Here is a 21501-nt window from a genome sequence, read left to right as displayed (position 1 = left end):
TGTTCTCTCAGATCAAACACTTCACTTATAACATCCTGGATTCTGCTTCTTCAGTTTTGTGTTATGTTGCCCTGTGTGCACACTCACCACACACTTGTCTATAGTCCTTTATGTAATACAAATTTTCTCTTTTCCAGAGATTGTTGGGTCCTATGCCTCACAGTCATAAAGGATTGGTACAAAAAACATGGGCCTTTGTTGGTGGGAGAGGAGCTTTGTGATTTCTTGGAGGTGATTTAGCCTTCTCTTCTAATTGTTGACCTAACTTGTTCAGTTCTGGTCAGTAAACAATAAACATTAAGTACTTACTAAGTGCCAGGCACTGTTATACACAGACATACAGACACATGTTCATTCTCCATTCACTTGGGTTTTTTCCTGTGTGGAAGGGTTAGACCAAATGTGTGAGGAATTCTGGATGTCTTCTGGGAAGCTTTGTAATTAATGTTGTGGGGGCTTGACGCAAGCAGAATATGTTCCAGAAACAGGAACCTCCAGAGGGTCTCACCATCCATTAGGGAACTTTAATTTCTATCACAATGGCAGAGGTATCTGTGGGCACTTAAGGATGAAAACGGAAGGGCAACAAATAGAAATGAAAACAATCTGCAAATATTTTTATAATATATTGCTTTTACCATCAATGACAGCTGAGCCACCACACTTGGATTCTGCCCTTATAGTACTGGATGTGCTTACAGGAGGAAGAAATAGAAATAAAGAGAAAAAATAGGAAAAAGCAGCTGGATTAAAACAAGTGAGATTTTTTAGTTCCTTTATCTGGAGTTTTGTTTTTGTCTATTTTCTTACACAACCTGGCTAACATGGAAATGTTTTACATGACTACTCATGTATAACTTATATTGAATTGCTTGAGTTCTTGGGGGAGGGAAGAAAATTTGGAACACGAAGGTTTTTTTGTTTTGTTTTTGTGAGGCAATTGGGGTTAAGTGATTTGCCCAGGGTCACACAGCTAGTAAGTGTCAAGGGTCTGAGGCTGGATTTGAACTCAGGTACTCCTGACTCCAGGGCCGGTGCTCTATCCACTGCGCCATCTAGCTGCCCTTGGAACACGAAGTTTTAAAAAATTGACATCAAAATTTGTTTTTGCATGTAATTTGGGAAAATAAAATTCTAAATAAAACAAGTAAGATCAATGCTGGAGGCACCATGACTGTGAAGGCAAGGAAAAGTTAATTCCCAACCTATTCGACAGAGGGATTGGTGCCAAAGATGAGGGAGAAAAGCCCACCAAAAGTAATTATTGCTTTTTCTTTCATATAATCCTCTGCTAAAGTTCTACTCTAGTCTTGTCATGGGGTAGGCGTCTATAACCTGCTTATAGAAGCCTCTGGGCCATTAGTAGACAGTATATCAAAGCTAGAGAGGCTTGTGGATATTTGAGCTCAGAAGATAGTATATCTGTACAGCTAGGTGGCACAGTAGGCTACAGCGGTGGACCTGGAGTTAGGAGGACTCATCTTTCTGAGTTCAAATCTATTCTCTGATACTTACTAGCTGTGTGACCCTGGGCAGGGCACTTGGCTGTTTGCCTCAGTTCCTCATCTATAAAATGAGCTGGAGAGGGGCAGCTAGGTGGCGCAGTGGATAAAGCACCGGCCCAGGATTCAGGAGTACCTGAGTTCAAATCCAGCCTCAGACACTTGACACTTACTAGCTGTGTGACCCTGGGCAAGTCACTTAACCCCCATTGCCCTGCAAAAACCAAAAACCAAAAAAAACTCCCAAAAACCAAAATGAGCTGGAGAAAGAAATGGTAAACTATTCCAGTATCTTTTTTTTTGTTTTGTTTTTTGGTGAGGCAATTGGGGTTAAGTGACTTGCCCAGGGTCACACAGCTAGTAAGTGTCAAGTGTCTGAGGCCGAATTTGAACTCAGGTACTCCTGAATCCAGGTTCAGTGCTCTATCCACTGCGCCACCTAGCTGCCCCCAGTATCTTTTTTTTAAAGGAAAAAAAAAAAAAGGTAGTGTTATCTAATGTCCAGGGACCAGTTTACCTAAGCAAATAATGACAGGCTTAGTCACTTCATGAATATTTTTGAATACACTTATGAAAACCATCTAATAAAGGTGTACAAAGTTGTGATCTGCATCACTGAAGAGGGTACCTCACAGATGAAATCCCTGATATACTGAAGTGGTCTTCTGATCCTCAAAAGTGTTCCCAACTTAAGTGGTAGAGATGGTGTCGAGAGGTGAGGCTAGCAGATACACAGAATGAAGTCAAGGAGAAAATCTGGAATGACTTCGGAACAATGTAATAGGCCAAACTAGGACTAGCTTAAGGAGATTGTTCTTAGCTATCTTATTATATTCTTTGGACTGGAATAAAGCTTTGGAAAAGAATGGTTTTCACCATAGTTCATTTTTTTGCTAGGAAGATTCAGTGGGAAGGCTGAGAGGCCATTATGAAGAATTCCCAAGATGTTAAGTCTCAACTATTACAGAAGTATTACACAATTTAATTCACTTTAAGTAGCAATGGAAGCTATATAGTAGGAATTCATGAGGGTCTAAAAAGACTGCTGTTTGCTGTAGTCACCAGGGGGTATGGTTAGATCAACAGATCGATCTATTTATCTATCTGACATGCTTTAAAATAATCTCACCAGCAAGTTTCAGTACCTTCTTTTGATTTGTGTTTAAATTGTTATGAATGTCCAAATTTATACCCTGGATGGGGCTTTGTATTAACATGAAAAAGTCAACTCTGTTCACTCCATTACATCCAGTGTTTTTCTCAAATCATTTATTACTTAGGGTATTGTATGTTTAATATACATTTTAACAATTGTATTAGTATGGTTCCCAAATCTGACTTCCATAATATACCATTCAACATGGCCAAGTACAAATAGTGGAAGAATACGTCGAGTGTGAAAAGTAACAAGAGTCCAGTCTGAGTCAACATGCATTTTGCATACATTTGCAGTAATTTTTTTTTAAAATACATACAAATTACATGAATCTGTGCTTATCACTACTGAGTCTCTGTATATAACTCAGTTGGATGAGGGGCAAGCAGTGGCAAATCTCCTCACAGACCTGATTCCCCAAGATCAGCCATGACGAACTCAAGCAGGCTATGGAATTAGGTGCCAACCACACCATTCTGCTCTGATTCAAGTTAAAATGCAATTTCTGGCTAGTCCTGTGAACAATCTGACCCTTGAGAACTCACGGCTCCATCCAGGTCTTTAGATTTCCCTGAATAAGGAGAGCAGAGTTTTCTGAAACCAGAGTCCCTGCAAAAGGGTGGTGGTCTAGAAATGAGGGCTACAGTCTTCTAACATGCTGTCAGTCATATAGCTGGAGTGAAGATGGCCTTCGTAGAATTTTTTCTCTTCATAGGTATTCACAGTCCAAGCAACAACATGAATGCCTTTAGCTGACCACCTCTTCAAATAGGCCCTGGGAGAAAGGGAGGGGAGAGACAGACAGACAACTTATAAGGATGTTGACCAACCATCCTTTGTTAACAGTTACTAGGAATTTACCTACAATAAGCAGTGTATAGAGAAATGCTTAGGAATACAGAATAAAGATACAAGACTATACCCTCAAAGGGTTTATAATTTATTAAGAGCAATAAGACTGGGGGCAGCTAGGTGGCATAGTGGATAAAGCACCGGCCCTGGATTCAGGAGGACCCAAGTTCAAATTTGACCTCAGACACTTGACACCTACTAGCTGTGTGACCCTGGGCAAGTCATTTAACCCCCACTGCCCCACCTCCCACCCCCCCCAAAAGGGCAATAAGACTGATAAACATGTAATCAATAGAAATATATGATTTAATAACTGTTAAAGGGTAGTTTAGAGGTTGAGGGATTCAAGAACTAAACATTCCCTGGGGGAAGGTTGTGATTAAATAACGGAAGGAAGGATAACAGGGGAAGGGAGGGTACAATCCACATCACAACCACAATCTCTTCACTTTCCCCCAGTTTTTAATAAGAGCTAGTACATTACCATGTTGATGAAACTTCCACTGAAAGAAATCTTTCTTATTCCTTAAAAGCACCAGAGCAGGGGGCAGCTAGGTGGTGCAGTGGATAAAGCACTGTCCTTGGATTCAGGAGGACCTGAGTTCAAATCCGGCCTCAGACACTTGACACACTTGCTAGCTGTGTGACCCTGGGCAAGTCACTTAATCCCCATTGCCCCGTAAAAAGAAAAAAAAAGCACTAGAGCAGGGTGATGGGAAATAATAAAGATTTTCAACTTACGTAGACACAAAATCTTTCTGCATAAGGAAAGCTGAAATTCCACAAAGGTACCACAAGATATTATGCAAACTCCAATCTAGGAGAATATCCAGCAGCATATATAAAAAATGCTTCCAAAGAGAATCAAAGCGTCGTTTCCCATCTCCAAAATAGCTAAGGCTCCAAGGTCTATGGGTTAAAGCTGTCACAACATTACGGTCTGCCTGCCTCATCTGAAAGAGAATTTTGCAGAATAACGAGTTAAGTCACAAAGGGAAAAGTTTTAAATTATGCCTTTAGATTTGGTGAATATACTCAACACAAAAGACATTGCAACATGAAGGATATAATAACACTTTTTGCTTAAAACAACCCCAAGATTCAATAGGCCCCTACAGTAGAAGGCTGCTTTCCAAGTTGATGTCCTAACCCATTCCTCTTCCTGCTCTCCCTTCCCACTCCTTTTCTGTTGTCATAATAAATTATAAATTCTTATTGTGTTGTAACCTTGTGAAAGCCCTTATCACTTCTCTGGAGCTCAGTTTCCTCAATGTAAAATGATGTGTGTGTGTGTGTGTGTGTGTGTGTGTGTGTGTGTGTGTGTGTGTGTATGAATGAGAGAGATAAACCAGAGGTATCAAATTCAAACAGAAATGGGTACCATTAAGTGTACATAAGGATCCCTGTGGACTCATCTTGAATTGGCTTTAAGATGAATATTATCTATGTTCAATTGTATTATTTTTTTAATTTTTTAGGCAATGGGGGTTAAGTGACTTGCCCACAGTCACACAGCTAGTAAGTGTCAAGTTGCCCCTTCAATTGTATTTTTATTTATCTTGTTAAATATTTCCCCAATACATTTTAATCTGGTTTGGGTTGTACTCAGGAGTACTGTGGGTCACATGTGAGCCTGTTATGTGTTTGATACTCCTGGTGGGACAGATGATCTTGGAAATCCCTTCTGTCTGGTACTTGAGTTCTTTGAGAGTCTATTTTTCAGCATAGGGGGCAGCTAGGTGGTGCAGTGGATAAAGCACTGGTCCTGGATTCAGGAGGACCTGAGTTCAAATGTGACCTCAGACCCTTGACACTAGCTGTGTGACCCTGGGCAAATCACTTAACCCTCATTGACCCGCCAAAAAACAAACAAACAAACAAAAAAAACCAAGAATTTTTCAGCACATTATATGAAATGATGCTCACAAAGAAACCTTTTTCAAAAACTAGAAAAAATTGATTACCATTAATGATTATAAGGCAGTTTCAGTATTTTAATAATACTGAAGATTCAAATGTTAATGTATATGAAGGTAGATTCTGGCCAGACTCCCTAACTGATTCCGTATCTCCTAAGGCTAATCTCTCTATCTGTCCTAGAACCTACCATCTCTTATCTTCACCATTCTCCTCAAATCCTTGCAGGCCGACTTCCAACCTCATAAGGCAACGGAAACTTCTCTTTCCAAAATTACTAGCAATCTCTTAACTGCCAAATCTACTGGTCTTTTAAAAATGTTCATCCTTTCTCAATTTATGATCAAATGAGATAATCTGCAAAATCTTAGCAGTGTCAGGCACACACAGTGGGCAGCACTTAATGCTTATTTCTCCCTCCCTCCCCTTCACCTACTGTTTCTGACATTGCTGACCATCATCTTCTAGTAGATTTCACAACATTACTCTTTTCTGGTTCTCCCCAATCTGGATGACCCTTCTTTCTACATCTACTTTGCTGGCTTATCTTTCACGTCATTCCCCAACTGTGGGTTCCCCACATTTCCCCAAGACTCTGTCCTGAGTCCTCTTCTTTTTCTACATCCTTTCTTGGTGACTTCATCAGCTCAACCATGGATTTATCATCTCTCTGCAGAAGACTCTCAGATCAATATATTCAGCTCCAGTCTCCTAAGCTTTAGTCTCATTTCACCTGTTGCACATTTCAAATTGGTTGTCCTGTCAACATTTCAAATTCAACACATCCAAGGTAGAATTCAAGTTTCCTTCTCCCCAAACCCACCCTTTTAAAAAAAATTACCTATTTTTATCAAAAGTATCACCACTCTTTCAGTCTCCCAAGTTCACAATATCAGTGCTATTCTTGGTTTTTCACTCTCTACCTCTGCCACATATATCCATTCCAGGTGACTTCTACCTCCATGACATTTCTCAAATTTAATTCCTTTGGTCTTACAGTCACTCTTTAAATTCAGGCCCTCACCACCTCTCAACTAGATTACTGAAATGACCTCCTAATTAGTTTCTATGACTTAAGTCTCTCCTCATTCCAGTTTTTCCTGCAGACTACTGCTAAAATGATTTTCCTTAAGCATAGCTCTGACCCTTTCAAACCTATACCTAACAAATTCTAGTGGTTTTCTATTGCTCCTGTGGTCAAACGTCAACTCCTATTTTACATTTAAAAACCCTTCAAAGCCTGGCCTCAACCTATATTTATAACCTCAATGGACATTACTCTCCTCCTGCACCTTGATCCAGCCAAGCCAGCCTTCTGTTACTCACACATGACTCTCCATCTCCTATCTCCAAGCCTTTGTACTGGTTTTGCCCTATGCCTAGAACATACTTACTCCTTATCTCTACCTCACAGAATCCCTCTTCTTCTAGCTCAAGCATTACTTTGCAACATGAAGCCTTTCATTTGCATTTATGATCTTTATATTTATTCTGTGTAAACTTACACGTGTACGTGCTAGTTGACCTATAGAATGCCAGGTTCTTCAGGATTATTTAAGTTGCTGTAATTGCAGCCTCATCACCTAGCACAGTGACTGGCCCATGGCAAGAACTTAATGAATCCTTATCGATCATAGACTTATTTGGGTACAGTTCAGTACTAAAAACGTGAAAGTTAATCCCCACATAGGTTGTGGTTAGTGATGCCCCAATCTACCATCAAAGGTTAAGCCTCTAAACTAATTTTGAAAAAATTGTGTTATTTATCACAAAAGAGGCAGAGAGATTGGTGATAGGCTATATCTATATCTAGATATATCCAGATTGATCTATCTATCGATCTATCTGAGAGATTGTCAAATGTAACTACTTCATCTCAATTCGGTACTGATATATCAGTATTATCATCACAGATCATAGGTACTTAAAAAAAAATGCATCTCACCTTATAGATAACTTCTGGCATGAAAGAGCAGACAATACTGACATTGTATAACTTAGGAAACTCCATATACATATGTTTTAGAGCATCGGCAGCCTACAGAGAAGAAAATGAGAGTCACATGCGCAAAGCCATTTGAAATATGTCCGTCAACAAGAATTTATTATCATGTACTGTCTATAGCACTGCCCAATAATTCAGAGAGATTATCACATAGGGTGGGAGGGAGGGCACCAGAGGTGAGATGCTGAAAGAAATACAGTAAAATCTCAAATGTTTAAACTCACATCACATAGGTAGAAGGCTGTGGCATTGCTACTTTGTTTTCTACTTCTCTGTTGGTAGTCTCACCTCTTCATTGTACAGGTGGGATGCTCCTAGAAGGAAAGGTTGGAAATTCCTTCCCCCATATCCTGGTTTAGCCTTTAGGAAAGTTCCTTTAAGCTAAAATATTTGTTACACACACAAACCTCCACAATTCTAGAACAGTCACCAGCTAGGAAGATGGGGAACTCAGAGGACAGGGACTCTCCTCAGGCTGGAGCCCCAGAGGGCACGGTAGAAAGAACCCTGGGCAGGGGCAGAAGAACAGGCTCTCAGTTCTGCTCTGTGAGTTCACCTCATCTCTCTGGGCCTCTTCTCTTTAGCTACAAAACGAGGAGACTCAATTATCTCTAAGTAAGCTCCCATCTGGTTCTAATGTCTTGTAAGAAATGATTCTTTCTATCTCCAGCACCAAATGAACTAGACATGAATTGGGGCAGGGGTAGTCCTTCTCTAGCTTTCCATATAGGCACCATATGGTTTCATTATTTTATTTGAAATAGTGGATATGTCTAGAATGTCAGTCATGGAACATTCAAATTTGAGCAATGAGTTTCATAGAAATGATTTAGAGATGATCCAAGTCCTTTGATCAGTGAATGAACTGCTTTTATATAGATAAGATTTTTTAAAAATCCCTTGATAGTATAAATTTAAATTCTGTATGCTATTTTATTTTTCTTTGATAGCTCAATTTTTATGTATGTCCAAGACTTTTTTTTTTGGTGAGGCAATTGGGGTTAAGTGACTTGCCCAGAGTCACACAGCTAGTAAGTGTTAAGTGTCTGAGGCCGGATTTGAACTCAGGTCCTCCTGAATCCAGGGCTGGCGTTCTATCCACTGTGCCATCTAGCTGCACCTCAAGACATTTAAATAAGACCTGGTACTCCCTGGTACCACATAAATCAGGCTTGGTACATATATACTTTTTTATTTTATTTTTTTACCACTCTGAAAACTTTTTTAAAAAATGAAATCATCAATAGTTAACTTTGAATGTTACTATTCTAGTAGTTATTACTGGAAATAGAGGAATTCCATTATAGCCCTGAATACTGGAGGATGAAGGAAGAAGAGAACCAAGGGGATCCTGAATAGGTAGCCAAACCTTTCTACTCCCACCACTCATCAGGAACTCATCAAGAATCCTATTTCCATTCATGTTCACTTCACAGAAGCAAACAGGGTCTATTCTCCAGTACAAGGAAATAGAACTGGGGCTTTCCTCTGGGTCTGTCTAGTGACCGAACATACTATGTTATATAACAATCAGGAATTTATAACTAGGCAAATGAAACATTGTTTAGATAGAACAAATACCTGCCTGTTCTGTTCAAATGGGGAGGGGAGGGAGCGAGAGTGCAAAACCACCACCCCTTTATCCTACTTTAAGTATGGATGTACCTTATTTTACAAAATACATTCTTGCAAAATTGTCTATAAACTGAGTCATGTTTTCCCAATGATTTTCATTATAAAAATGTGCCCGTGTTTTCTGGGGAAAAAAATTTTGATTCTAGGATATAAAACAAAATTTAAGAATGTAGCAAATCAAAACAAAAAACAAAACAAAACCCAATCATCAAAAGCCACCTACTCAAAGGGACAGCTAGGTGGTACAGTGGATAAAGCACTGGCCCTGGATTCAGGAGGACCTGAGTTCAAATCTGGCCTCAGACACTTGACACGTACTAGCTGTGTGACCCTGGGCAAGTCACTTAACCCTCATTACCCCGCAAAAACAAAACCAAAAAAAAAAGAAAAAAAAAAAGCAAACATCGAAAGAATGTAGCAAATCTTTTAAAAAAGAACTATTTAAAGAATATACAATGAATTCGTAATAAAAGAATGCTCTGAGATATGTCAAAAAATCCCCAAACAATATTTCCATGGGACAAGATCCATGTGAAAGGAAAATGTAAAAATATCTTAAATATTTTGGGTTCTGAAATCCTAAATTTATCAGCCAAAATTAAATAGCCACAGAAGCTTAGTTTTTAGTTTTAAAGTGATTTATTCAAGGAATTTATTTTAGGCTTTAAACAGTTTAATTAATTAACTAGGTCTCTGGATAAAACAATTATTTTAAGACATGTAGATATGATCAGCATTCCTTTTTATGTTTTTTGCTAGAAAAAAATAGCCTGACCTTTTTTCTCTTTTGTATTCCCCCTGATATGTTAGAACATTTGGGAGGCAATTAAGAACTTTTAAACAATGCATTTTCTACATTTATTATCCTATCAACTTATATGTTTTTATGATGAGATTTCTTGAAGCAGGTTATACCTGTATTAAAAAACACATTTATGGGGCAGCTAGGTGGCACAGTGGATAAAGCACGGGCCCTGGATTCAGGAGTACCTGAGTTCAAATCCGGCGTCAGACATTTGACACTTACTAGCTGTGTGACCCTGGGCAAGTCACTTAACCCCTACTGCCCCGAAAAAAAAAAAAACCACAAACCAAAAAACCAACCAAACAAACAAAAAACCACATTTATGACAAAATCACATCTAAAATGAGTAAGTTGGAAATGATTGGTATCTAAATAGGATTTTTTTAAAGTGAAGGTCCATGGCATAAAACTGTACCATAGCTGCATGGCTCTTGACATCAAAGTAGATTGTGAGGTTATGATCTAGGCATTCCACAATGGCTTCCTTCAGAGTAGGTATTTTTTCACCAAGGAAATTATTCCTATAAAATGGAAGGAAAATAAGGTAGATCACAGGAAAAGAAGGGAAAAACAAAAGTTCGGTTGAATAGACCTCCCCTCTCTCTTGCAAGTTAATCTTTCAGTCCAAGGAAATGGCATCAACCCCTTATTCGACTCAACCAAATCCAATTAAAGAGAATTTTAAGCAATGTGAACCGAATGACAACTACAGGGTGTAGTGTCTTGGACACAGTATAACTAAGTTAAAATTTGTGACCTAACTCTAGCTTTGTAAATCTATGTTTAGTAAACCTACAAAAAAAGGAAGTATAATATGTTATCTTCAAAGAACTCTGAGGCTACACATTAGAAAGGCCAACAGTACTTCTTTCAGAGATGGACTAATAAAGAAAATGGATGCCAACCACTATCTTATCTTCCCTTCGTTAAGAGGGAAAAAATTCAGTTTTTCTAATACATTAAAAAACCCCAAACACCTTTCCTCTAAGGGGTTTCCCAACCCTTTTCACACTCATAACAAAGTAATGATATATTGGACTACAATAAGCAGCAGTGGTCAGAACTGAACACAAATAGCCAGTGTAAGGTTTGTACTTTCTATTATTATTAAAATTCTTTTTTGTGCCTTCATTCTGATTGTTCTGGGAAAATAAGGTCACACTGATCTTAAAGTATAGAAGGATATCCACAACTGGGTTAATGGGCTCTACATATGCTAGGAATCCATGTTCAGGAGAAACAACACAGAAAGACTTGGTTCAAGGCATTAGGCCTGGTTAATAATGTCATTGATTTTAACTTGAAATGATTAAATCATTGATGAAATATGCATATTAAATTTGCCAATTAAGGTAAATCAAGAAGAATAGGTAACTTTTTAGAAATATTTAAATAATATTTACCATTTGAAGAAGTGAGAGATAGGACTATAATGATGTTATTTTGGGACAAATGCAAAGTTAATTATAAAGGAGGTGAAAAACAATCTCTGCAAATTAAAAAAAAAAATCATTGGCTTAGTGCAAGTGAAAGAGAAAAGAATCTAAGGGTCTCACAACATATACTAAGCACCAGCAACAAATTTAAATGTTAAAGTATGCTTTGGGGAAAAAAATAATTCAGAGCATATATGCAAACTATGTTTGAGAAAATATTCCTACTATGTATGGTATTGATCTGGTATATATAAATGTCCTAGATTCAATTTTTAGTCTCAAAAATATGGATAATTTAAGAGTTTTTTAAAAAAATAATTTATTTTTAAATAGGAGTTAATAGCAAATTATTAAAATGTTGGGAAATAAAAATATAGAAAATTTAAAGGAACCGATGCAATTATATATCTAAGTGACAGTGGCAGATACTTACAAATGAGTGCCGCCATGTCCTACTTCCATCTTTGTTGATATGCCTGAACGCAGCAGGGTTACATATACCAGACAGACTTTAAAGGACACTTAGGTTATTTCCCACCAATCTCTAAACCAATTAAAAAGAAAGCTAAAGGGACTGTAATATACTTACTTCAATCTGTGGTTTGCTGCTGGATTAAGCTTCCTAACTTCAGCAAATGTCAAGTCATTCAAACGACCAGTTCCATCAGTAGTCCTATCTACTGTTTCATCATGCATCAGGACAGGAACACCATCTGCCGTAAATTCAATGTCCAGCTCCACACCTGTTGCTCCATTCTTAGCTGCCTTAACAAAAACATTAACAATATTAATGTCAAATGGCCACAAATGTTATTTTCTGGTCCAATCACTAAACCACATCTAGTAGGTATTTGATAGGGAAGGAATTCAGGGGACACCTCTGTCATGGAACCTAATCCATTCTAAAATATGAATCAGATTAATAACTAGCAGTTCCCATGAGACAGAGGGAATGGGACACTAAGGAGATGGTTAGTACTGGGTTCATTTCTTGGCAATACATTTTAGGCACTGACATGCTTTTGACAAGCTCCTAGGTTATCTCTAAGGAGGTAACCAGGTGAAGGGACCTGATGTCATGACCCTACAGTAGGAATCCTGTTTCAAGGATTAGCCTAGGAAAGAAAACTTAAAGGCAGACGTGATAGGGTCTTAAAGTATTTGAAAACATGTCATTTAGAGGAAGGATTAGGGCTTTTCTGTTTGACCCCATAGGGAAGAACTTGGAAGCTGGATAATAGTAATTTAGGCTTTCATAAAGACAAATTCCCTAATAATTAGATCTGTCCAAAAGTAGAACGAGAGACCTCAAGAGGCAAGTGATAAGAATTTAGTTATATAGCACTTTAAAATTTACACAGTGCTTTCTTTAAAAGAGTCCTGGTGAACTAGGTATTGTGTTAAGTATTATGAACCTCATTTTCCAGAAGACAAAATTGAGGGTCAAGGAGATGAAGATTGCACCTGTCGTCTCTATCTTCAGTCACTATGCTACTTTTTTTTTGAAATAGCAACACAACTGGGATCTGAATCCAGATCTTTCTTAAATGCAGCACTTAGAACCCTTACTAATACCCAACTGCCCCAAGACTCTCAATTAGGAATATATTGAGCAAAGAAAATGTCTAGATAAAAAAGGTCCTTTCTGTAACATTCCTTGACAAAGCAAATTTCACAATAAAACAATTTTCTTTTGAACCATAGTGGGGTTACTACATTATGATTAAATACCAGAGAAGAGAGGTTCTCCTCTGTTCAGTCTTGAAACCAAATGGAAGATGAAGCATATAACCTAATGGGCTCATGATCCTGGTGGGCCTGAATAGCAAAGTGCTCTAACTTCTTAGTTGGCATCAAAAGAGACCAACCTTTCCATCCTTATGCAATTATAGTATATAATTGGGGAAAGAAAAGTTGAAATGTTAGAAATATGGTTACTTTGCTAGTAGTGTAATTAAAAGCAAGGAAGTAGAGAAGAAATCGACTCATCTAAGATGATGCTCCCGAAAATGATAAAATCTATCTTATCTTTATATTCCCACTTTTCTTTTTTTTTGGTTGCAGGGCAATGAGAGTTAAGTGACATGCCCAGGGTCACACAGCTAGTTAGTGTCAAGGGTCTGAGGCCAGATTTGAACTCAGGTCCTCTGACTCCAGGGTCAGTGCTTTTATCCACTGTGCCATCTAGCTGCCCCTGTTTCCACTTTTCTAAACAGCAAATCATCAGTTACTAAAAGTCTGCTTTGAGACTGTGTGCAATGTAGGCTGTAATAGAACACAAAGAAGCTTGACATTTCTTTATGATAATATGTACTAGTGGAGGTAAATAGATAATACATTACTTATAAATACAAACATAAAGATTACCATAGGAGGCTAACAGACTGGTAATTCCTGTGAGATGAGAATAATTGTTTCCCAATAGTCTTGGGAGAAGAAAGAAGCTGCTGGTTGAATTAAAAGCAAGAAGTTTTAGTTTAAGATGAAAACTAAATACTAAATTTTAGCCTTCAATAGTGCTGACTTGAGGTTGTTAGTCATTACTTAAAAGGACAACTCTTTATCAAGATCAAGTTTAAGGAACATTTATTCATTCAAATCAAACCAGGCTGCTCAGTGTGGTAGCATATCCTCTATACAGAAAAGATTAATTTAAAAGTTTTATTAGCCAACCTCATTTTTTCAATTATTTTATTCTAAAATGAAGTACTATTCTAAAATAACTTTGGCAATTAAACAAAACTATTTTTTAAATCTTCATGATGAAAATTAACTGAGATCATGTCTAATACAGTGCTAATAGTTTAGTGAGACATAGTATAAAATTTTTTAAAAATTAATTATCATACAGAAAGAAAGAACAAATGTAAAGAAATGGAGAATCCTGGCTCAGTGTGAATTTGGTATAAGCAGGAAATGTAGATTGCAATAAGTACAGACTAAACAAGTAGTAAGACAGAAAAGTGGCAGACAGGATTTATATTTTCCCTGAATCCTTTGAAAATAGCTGGTAATTATGTTTTCCATTAATGACTCACAAATGTTTATATATCAGTTCTGTTTATCTATCTGTTTAATGTAGTAGCTCTGCTTAATCCCCAAGGCTTGACAATTAGTTAGACAGCTCATTCCATTTGCACATCCAGGATGAACCAATTTTCTTTTGTTTACCTCATTACCTTTAAAACCCAGATGTTTTCAGGTGACGTTTATAATTTTGTTTGTTAGATGTACTCAACATTGGCCAATAGCTTAGTCAAATATAGTACATCATAAAAGTAATAGCTGAATTGAGAAGCCTTCAATATTATCATAGGCCATACTTCCCTAGGTCATCTATTTCTTATGATTTCCATGCCAACCTTGTATTTACTTCTTTAAAACTTCTTTATGACTGAAGTTTCCTTATAGTCATTTTTCTCCAACACAATTATATTTAGGATTTTATAAAAAATATTTTGCATAAGTGATAACATTATTATAATTAACTACCCCAAAAGGCACATTATGTAAAGTTACTGAGTAATTTTTATGACTCAATAACTTATCAATACCTGATGCCAATCAATTAAACTGGGAGTATCATTTTAACACCTGTGTACATAATTTCTCTTTCCCATCACAGAACAGATGTCATCCTTATTATATGGTATCAAAAATGAGGTGCTACTGTACTTTTATTCATTTTTCCTCATTAAGGTGATCTTAATTTATCTACAACACAGAAAATAACAGAAAGGGGAAAAGCCCAAGTTTCAACATTAAGAATTTACAAGACCAATAGAAATTACCGATTACTTGTACCCAAACCCAGTTAAAGAAACAGAAATGCATTGATAAATTTCTATTCCTATTTCATTACCAATTTTGTTATTTACATTTAGTATTTTTAAAGGAACTTCCTCACTGCCTTTCAAAACGTTTAATGTTTTTTATACATGTTGCGATTTTTTAAGATTTTTAAGATGTTCGATATAATTGACAGTTACATTGTAACCTCTATTTTCACAGCCTACTTAAGACCTTAGATTCAAACCCAGAAAATACCTTACTACAGCCTAATGCAACCTTTTCATTTTGGAGTGAAGAGGAAACTATGTAACTATCTCTGAGCATGAATAGGTAGTTAAGTGGCAAAGTGTCCAGTGCTTTTCCAATGATAACACACTGTCTTCATCTTATAACTTGACTGGGAAAAAAATCTTTTCAAAAGCCGAACTTCTCACCACAAACTAGCTCAGTACTCTACTCAATAAATCTTCAAATGAAGGAAAAATACCACTCAGGCGCTTATTACTACCTCAGAACACATAAAATACACTGCACCTTTGTTGCTGCTTTTAACTAGGCTTGGAAGTGGAAGTTAACTCACATTTTGACACCACCATGCAGTACAGCCCTGCCTGTGCTACTTCCCAGCTTAAAAATCCTATTGCTTTCAGGATAAGATAAAAAACTGCCCTGTTTGCCATTTCAAGTCTTTCAAAATCCAGTTCTGGTCTGTCTTTCCAGATTTCTTTCTGCTCATCTGACTGCATGTACTTGACATTCTAGCTCTCCATCTCCATCTCCATTGGAGACCCTCTACCTGGTAGGATATTTTCATTGTTAGAGTCCCTCCCTTTCTCAGTGAAGTACTTAATAAAATTGAAATTTTAAAAAGTTATATCAGTATGATGATTCCTACAAATGGAAGATTTACCTGGCTTTGTTCCTTTTTAAATTTTCCATAACCCTGGAGATGATTTTTGGTAGCTCATCCCCCTTTTACTTTGTACATTTATTCAACTACTTTGCCTGATTTCCAGAACTACTTCTAGTACTTTTCAGGTTGCAGTGGATTAAACATTTCTAAAAATCTTTGAAAAATGGAAATTTCAACTCAGTAATATACCCACCCACCCAAAATGACTCCTTCAAGGAGGGATATAGCAGGCACAAAATATAAACACTAACTTTAGGCAACTCTTTACTCACACAACACTCTCTCTGCAAATAAAAAGTGCTTCAAAATCTTTTTTCAATTTTTAAAAAACATCAGGTCATAAAAGGCTGATGAAACAAACCTAACTTATTCTAGAGAGATCAATTTCTTTTATCTTCTAGATCTTGTATTTATACACATACAGAAAAATACCTTAATGACTCAGGGTTGGAGGCAGTATTTCACACCCATATTTTTAATATAATGTTTTGTTCTGTGACACACCCTTCTGCCAACTTGCCTCCTCCTTTTTTTTTGTTTATCTTTTTTTTATCTTATCCACTGCCCCACCTAGCTGCCCTAAAATGACTTCCATTGGGGGCAGCTAGGTGGGGCAGTGGATAAAGCACTGGCCCTGGACTCAGGAGGACCTGAGTTCAAATTTGACCTCAGACACTTAACACTTACTAGCTGTGTGACCCTCGGCAAGTCACTTAACCCTCATTGCCCACAACCTTCTCTCCCCCCCCCCAAAAAATGATTTTTTAAAAAAGAGGTCAATTACTTCTTACGAGAAGTACTCAAATTGCTAAAGTGCTCATTATTACTTGACTCAAGATGGCACCAAATATTATTCCCTAAGAAAGAGATGGAATTTAGTTTCCTGTAGATAGAAAAACAGATTGCTTTCATGCTTTCAGTCAAATAGCTAAGAAAGAGTAAATATTTTTGGCTTTTTGGTTGTTTCTGAATAATTATCATGTACATAAAACAACTTTTTCCTTACAAAAGTCCTCAAACATATTGCTACCTCAATCACACACACACACATCACAAAATCAACAAATATTCACTAAATATCAACTCTGCTATATGTTGTAACGATTGGAATGATGCCACCTGCTGGAGACTTACTGTAGAAGAGTTCTGCCCATGAAGCGAAGGTCTTTGAGGGCAAGACCAGGAGTCTTTTCTTTGGCGTCAGGAAGTGACGCAGGCTAGTGGGAGGAGGAAAGAAGAGACTGGCGCTCAGTCTCGGGCTTTTTCCTCTGGACTCTGGTGGAGAAGGGAGCTAGAAATGTGCTCTCCCTTTAATAGATAAGAATCTAGGCCTTTCTCTCTCTCTTTACCAAATTCTTATTCTCCTTAATAAATGCTTAAAAGTCTAACTCTTGCTAAAGCTTATAATTTATTGGCGACCACTCATTAGATATTTTAAACAGACTAGCTAGAATTTTAGCCCTTAATAATGTACATACTTTAGGAAAGTTTATGTTAAATACTTGGAAGATGAAACTTTTTGAAAGCATTTATCCTGAAGAAAATTAAGTCTGATCATTTTTGTCTCCATTACTTTCATGTTTTTAAGATCATTGTGATGTGAGATAAAATTAAGGTGATCAAATTGATCCTGAGTCATCCCAAAAGAATTACAAGACTCAGTGACTCAGGTTCCCAAGTTTTACTGAAAGACTGTTGACCACAGGGAGAGTACCAGAAAAATGGAAAGGTATCTCTCAAACAGGGAAAGACAAGACAGTTATATTTATAATATGGATAAATTGATTATGGGTCTCATTATAATAATCTCCACCTCAGGGAGGTATATGGGGGTTCGTGTTCTAATTTGGACTTCTTGGGGTCCTAAGCCAACCCCCAAGGCAGGTACCTTTTTCCGTGGAGGTGTGTTTTGGGGGTTTACATGTCACAAGATGAATCTGGGAACAAATTTGGCCTTTTCTGCACATGTTCATAAGAACATACCTCAACTTGCCAAGGTCAGAGTGTCTTTGTGTTTTTGATCTCTTTCTTTTTTAGGCCTGATTTCTGGATATTAACATTTACCAGTTAGGGTCTCTGTGACCTGTCTCTTTGTTTTTTGTTGTGTGTGTTGATTAATGGGGGTAATTAACAGGAGCCAGACCTCCAGGTACCAATTAACAAGAACCTAGGCTCTGACTTTGATGAGGCCCCAAGTCTTAAATTACCCATTAATCCCTTTCAGAACTCAGATCTGAATTAGAGTTCAGGTCTTAGGTTTGTCTGTTAACCCCTTCTTTACCTCCTACATCAATGGATATTTTGTGATGAGAACTGTTGTCTATTTCATCAGACAACATCTATAAAGAAGTCATATAAGGCTACAAGAAGTTAAAAAGACTCTCAATACACCTTCAAATCTCTGGCATATAAGCAAAGTGGGGGATGGGAGAGGAGGGAGAATGATAAGAGTTTGGTGATGGATGACCCACCACTAACTCAAGTGTTTCTTCCACCCTTGCATTTCTGCTCTTTCTGGTCTCTTGACTTCAAGCTTTGTTTTTGTTTTTTTTTACTGGGCCCAAAGGGAAGCCCTTGAGATCACTGATGCATCTCATGGCATGAAAATGGGGCAGAAAGATGAAAATTACAGAAAATTGGATAGGAAAGGGGGCAGTCAGGTGCTAAAATACACCTAGATTCAGGAAGACCAGAGTCAAATCCTGTCACATACCTACTAGCTGTGTGACCCAGGGCAAATCAACTAATCTTTGTCTTTCTCAGTTCCCTCATCTGCAAAATCAGGATAACAAAAGCTTCTCCCAGGGTGGCTAAGAGGATAAAATGAGATTAAAATTTGTTAAGTGTTTTTCAAACCTTAAAGAGCTTTATCAGGCATTATCTGGTTGACTCCCTACATTAAACAGAGGCCTGGAATGTTTAAGTGATCATTTGCCCAAGGTCATACAGCTAATGATTAGTACAACCCTACCAGATCACCTGAATCCCAAAGTCCAAAGCACTACCTAGTACATTTCACTTATGGTAAGTATCTTAAGTAAAATCTGAAGCTTCATAGTAACTGAAATTGGGAATTTCAAGGATCACAGGAGTTCCTCAGAGGGAAAAAGGAGAACTAGGGTGGCCAGACAACTAACACAGAGGTTATGTCGCCTATTTGTCTGGGCAGAGGTTCTTAACTTGGGGTCCCTGAATGTTTTTTAAAATATCTTCATAACTATTTCAATATAATTGGTTTCCTTTGCATTCCTTATGTGCTGTTTAGTTTCTGCATTAACATAAAAAACACCCACCCTTCAAGGAGGTCATTAGAACAGACTGGCAAAAGGATTCATGACCTAAAAAAAGGTTAAGAACCCCTGGTCTAGAGCAGGGCTTCGGAAACTTTTTCCACTTGCAATTCCTTTTTGCCTGAAAAAGTTTTACTCGACCCCTGGTATATAGGTATATAAAATAGGTATACCTAATCTTTTACTGTTGCCAAATTTTTCATGACCCCCACATTCAGTTACATGACCCTTTATAGGGCCTCCACCCAAAGTTTAAGAAGTTAGGGCCAAGATGGAAATAGGTCATTAATAATAGTTCACATTTATATGGCACTATATGGTCAGTCTTGTATGACTCTTTGTGACCCTATTTTGGGTTTTCTTAGCAAAGACACCGGAGTGGTTTGCCATTTACAGATGAGGAAACTGAGGCAAACAGGGTGAAGTGACTTGCCCAGGGTCACACAGCTACTAAGTTCCTATGGCCAGATTTGAACTCAGGAAGATGAGTCTTTCAGACTCCAGGCCCAGCAACTCTATCCACTGTGCCACCTGGCTGACCTAAGTGCTACCTATATATAATTATATTTGATGCTCACAGCTACTTTGTAGACTAGGGACTATTACCCTCTTCCCCTCATTTTACAAATAAATAGGAAAACTGAGGGAGTCAGAGGTCGAGACAATTAGAAAGTAACCAGAGGCCACATTTGAACTTGGGTCTTCCAGACTCCAGGTCCAGAACGCTCATTCACTGAGCCATCTAGCTGCCTTTAACGATTTATTAATAATTCACATCGATAGAGCATTGTAAGATTTGCAAAGTGTTAGCTAGCATCATGTGGATGCTCACACCTGTGGAACAGAGGCTAACATCTTCCACCTCCCCCAATTTTGCAAATGGAGAAAATGAAGTTAAGTGATTTGCCTGGACATTTGAACTCTGGGATTCCTGACTCCAGGTCAGGCACTTACATCCACTGAGTCACCAAGTTGCCTTTAATAACGAATAAGAATAATGCACATTGATATAGGGCTATAAGATTTGCAAAGTGTCTGTTTCTTTTACATGATCATAATCGATCCTCCCAGGTGGGGCTTTTGTTTTCATTTTGCAAATGCGAAAACTGAGGTTGAGTGATTTGCCTGTAGTCATGCAATTATTAAGTGACTGAGGCCACATCTGAACTCTGGTCTTTCAAGTTCAGCTCTCATCCACTGAGCCACCTAACTGCCTTTAATAATAATAATAATGCAGAATGATATAACATTGTAATATTTGCAAAGCGTTCCTCATACATGATCATACTTGATCCTCACAGGCAAGGCTTTCTTATCACACACATCCCCTCCCGCTCCCATTTTGCAGAGGAGGAAACTGAGGCTCGGAGACATTCAGAGAGTTCAACAAGGAGCCACTGAGAGAACCCATTTCCTCGAGGCTGGAAGGGTGCGAGGGGAGAGCCCGGGGTGAAGGAGAACCACAAAGGTTGGGGGAGGGGCCCCCCTTCCCTACCTCCCGAATCGCGGCCAGAGTGTTCTCAGGGGCATCGTGGCAGCCGCCGCGGTGAGCGATGGCGGAGATGCGGCCGCGGGGCCGGAGCACCTGCAGAGCCCGGCGGTTGGGCACCGGCTCGAAGCTGAAGAAGCGCAGCAGCAGGTAGAAGCTGAGGGTGAAGAGGCAGGAATTGAAGGGGCTGCGGGTCAGGATCAGCAGCAGCAGGAACAGGAAGGAGAAGGAGGCCAACAGGCCCCCCTGCTCCTCCCACAGCCACATCCCGGGGCCGGCGCCGGCGCCGGCACCCGCAGCCTCCGGGACAGAGTCCCGGACCCGCCGGGCTCCGCCAAGAGAAAGAGGAGCGGGATAGCGAGACGAACCGAGCTCGGAGAGCCGTCACCCGCAGAGGGAACCGGCGCGCACAATGGCCGGCCTCGGCACATCCGGAAAAGGAGCCACCCCGCCGACCAATCAGCGCCTCGGAGCTCGGGGCTTGCAAGGCGGGGCCGCTGTTATAGCAACTAGACCTAGTTTGGAGGCTCGAGTTCCAGAAGAACTTCGGTCTGACTCTACGGACTATCGCGGTACCGCGTTCTGTAGAAGGGCCACTAGGTGGCGCAGTGGCTAGGGCGGTCTCCCTGGAGTTCAAATGCAGCCTCAAATGCTTGTGTGTGCAATTTATTTAGTCCTTGCCTCAGTTTCCTCATCGGCAAAAAAAGGA

At 38.7% G+C, this 21501-nt stretch overlaps 1 protein-coding gene across 2 annotated transcripts; it reads right to left on the bottom strand.

The window, feature by feature from the left end:
* Positions 1–2751: 2751 nt before the first annotated feature.
* On the bottom strand, positions 2752–21235 carry GDE1 (glycerophosphodiester phosphodiesterase 1). Of its 2 annotated transcripts, none has more exons than XM_043978356.1 (6): positions 20799–21235; positions 11898–12073; positions 10288–10393; positions 7373–7465; positions 4252–4463; positions 2752–3433 (listed from the first exon to the last, which is right to left on the bottom strand). In XM_043978356.1, the coding sequence occupies exons 1-6, from the start codon at positions 21057–21059 to the stop codon at positions 3286–3288; spliced, it is 996 nt and encodes a 331-aa protein (XP_043834291.1). In that variant the 5' UTR covers positions 21060–21235; the 3' UTR covers positions 2752–3285. The 2 variants fall into 2 exon arrangements, with proteins under 2 accessions (XP_043834291.1, XP_043834292.1); XM_043978357.1 differs by having other exon boundaries at positions 11898–12069; positions 20799–20937.
* Between the last annotated feature and the right edge of the window lie 266 nt (positions 21236–21501).

This window comes from Dromiciops gliroides, chromosome 1 (genome assembly GCF_019393635.1).
Source record: "Dromiciops gliroides isolate mDroGli1 chromosome 1, mDroGli1.pri, whole genome shotgun sequence".
In the NCBI taxonomy this organism is placed as follows: domain Eukaryota; kingdom Metazoa; phylum Chordata; class Mammalia; order Microbiotheria; family Microbiotheriidae; genus Dromiciops; species Dromiciops gliroides.
The sequence above is the reverse complement of the archived record's forward strand: the minus strand, read 5'-3'. Positions and strand labels throughout refer to the sequence as shown.

What these genes read in the sequence shown, in the direction of transcription:
- GDE1 (XM_043978356.1), bottom strand. Translation starts at nt 21,059, where the DNA reads ATGTGGCTGTGGGAGGAGCAGGGGGGCCTGTTGGCCTCCTTCTCCTTC. An exon ending in GCAGCAAACCACAGATTGAA is followed by an intron (nt 10,394 to 11,897) that starts GTAAGTATATTA and finishes TCCATTTTATAG; the next exon opens with GAATAATTTCCTTGGTGAAA. An exon ending in TCAAGAGCCATGCAGCTATG is followed by an intron (nt 7,466 to 10,287) that starts GTACAGTTTTAT and finishes TCTTCTCTGTAG; the next exon opens with GCTGCCGATGCTCTAAAACA.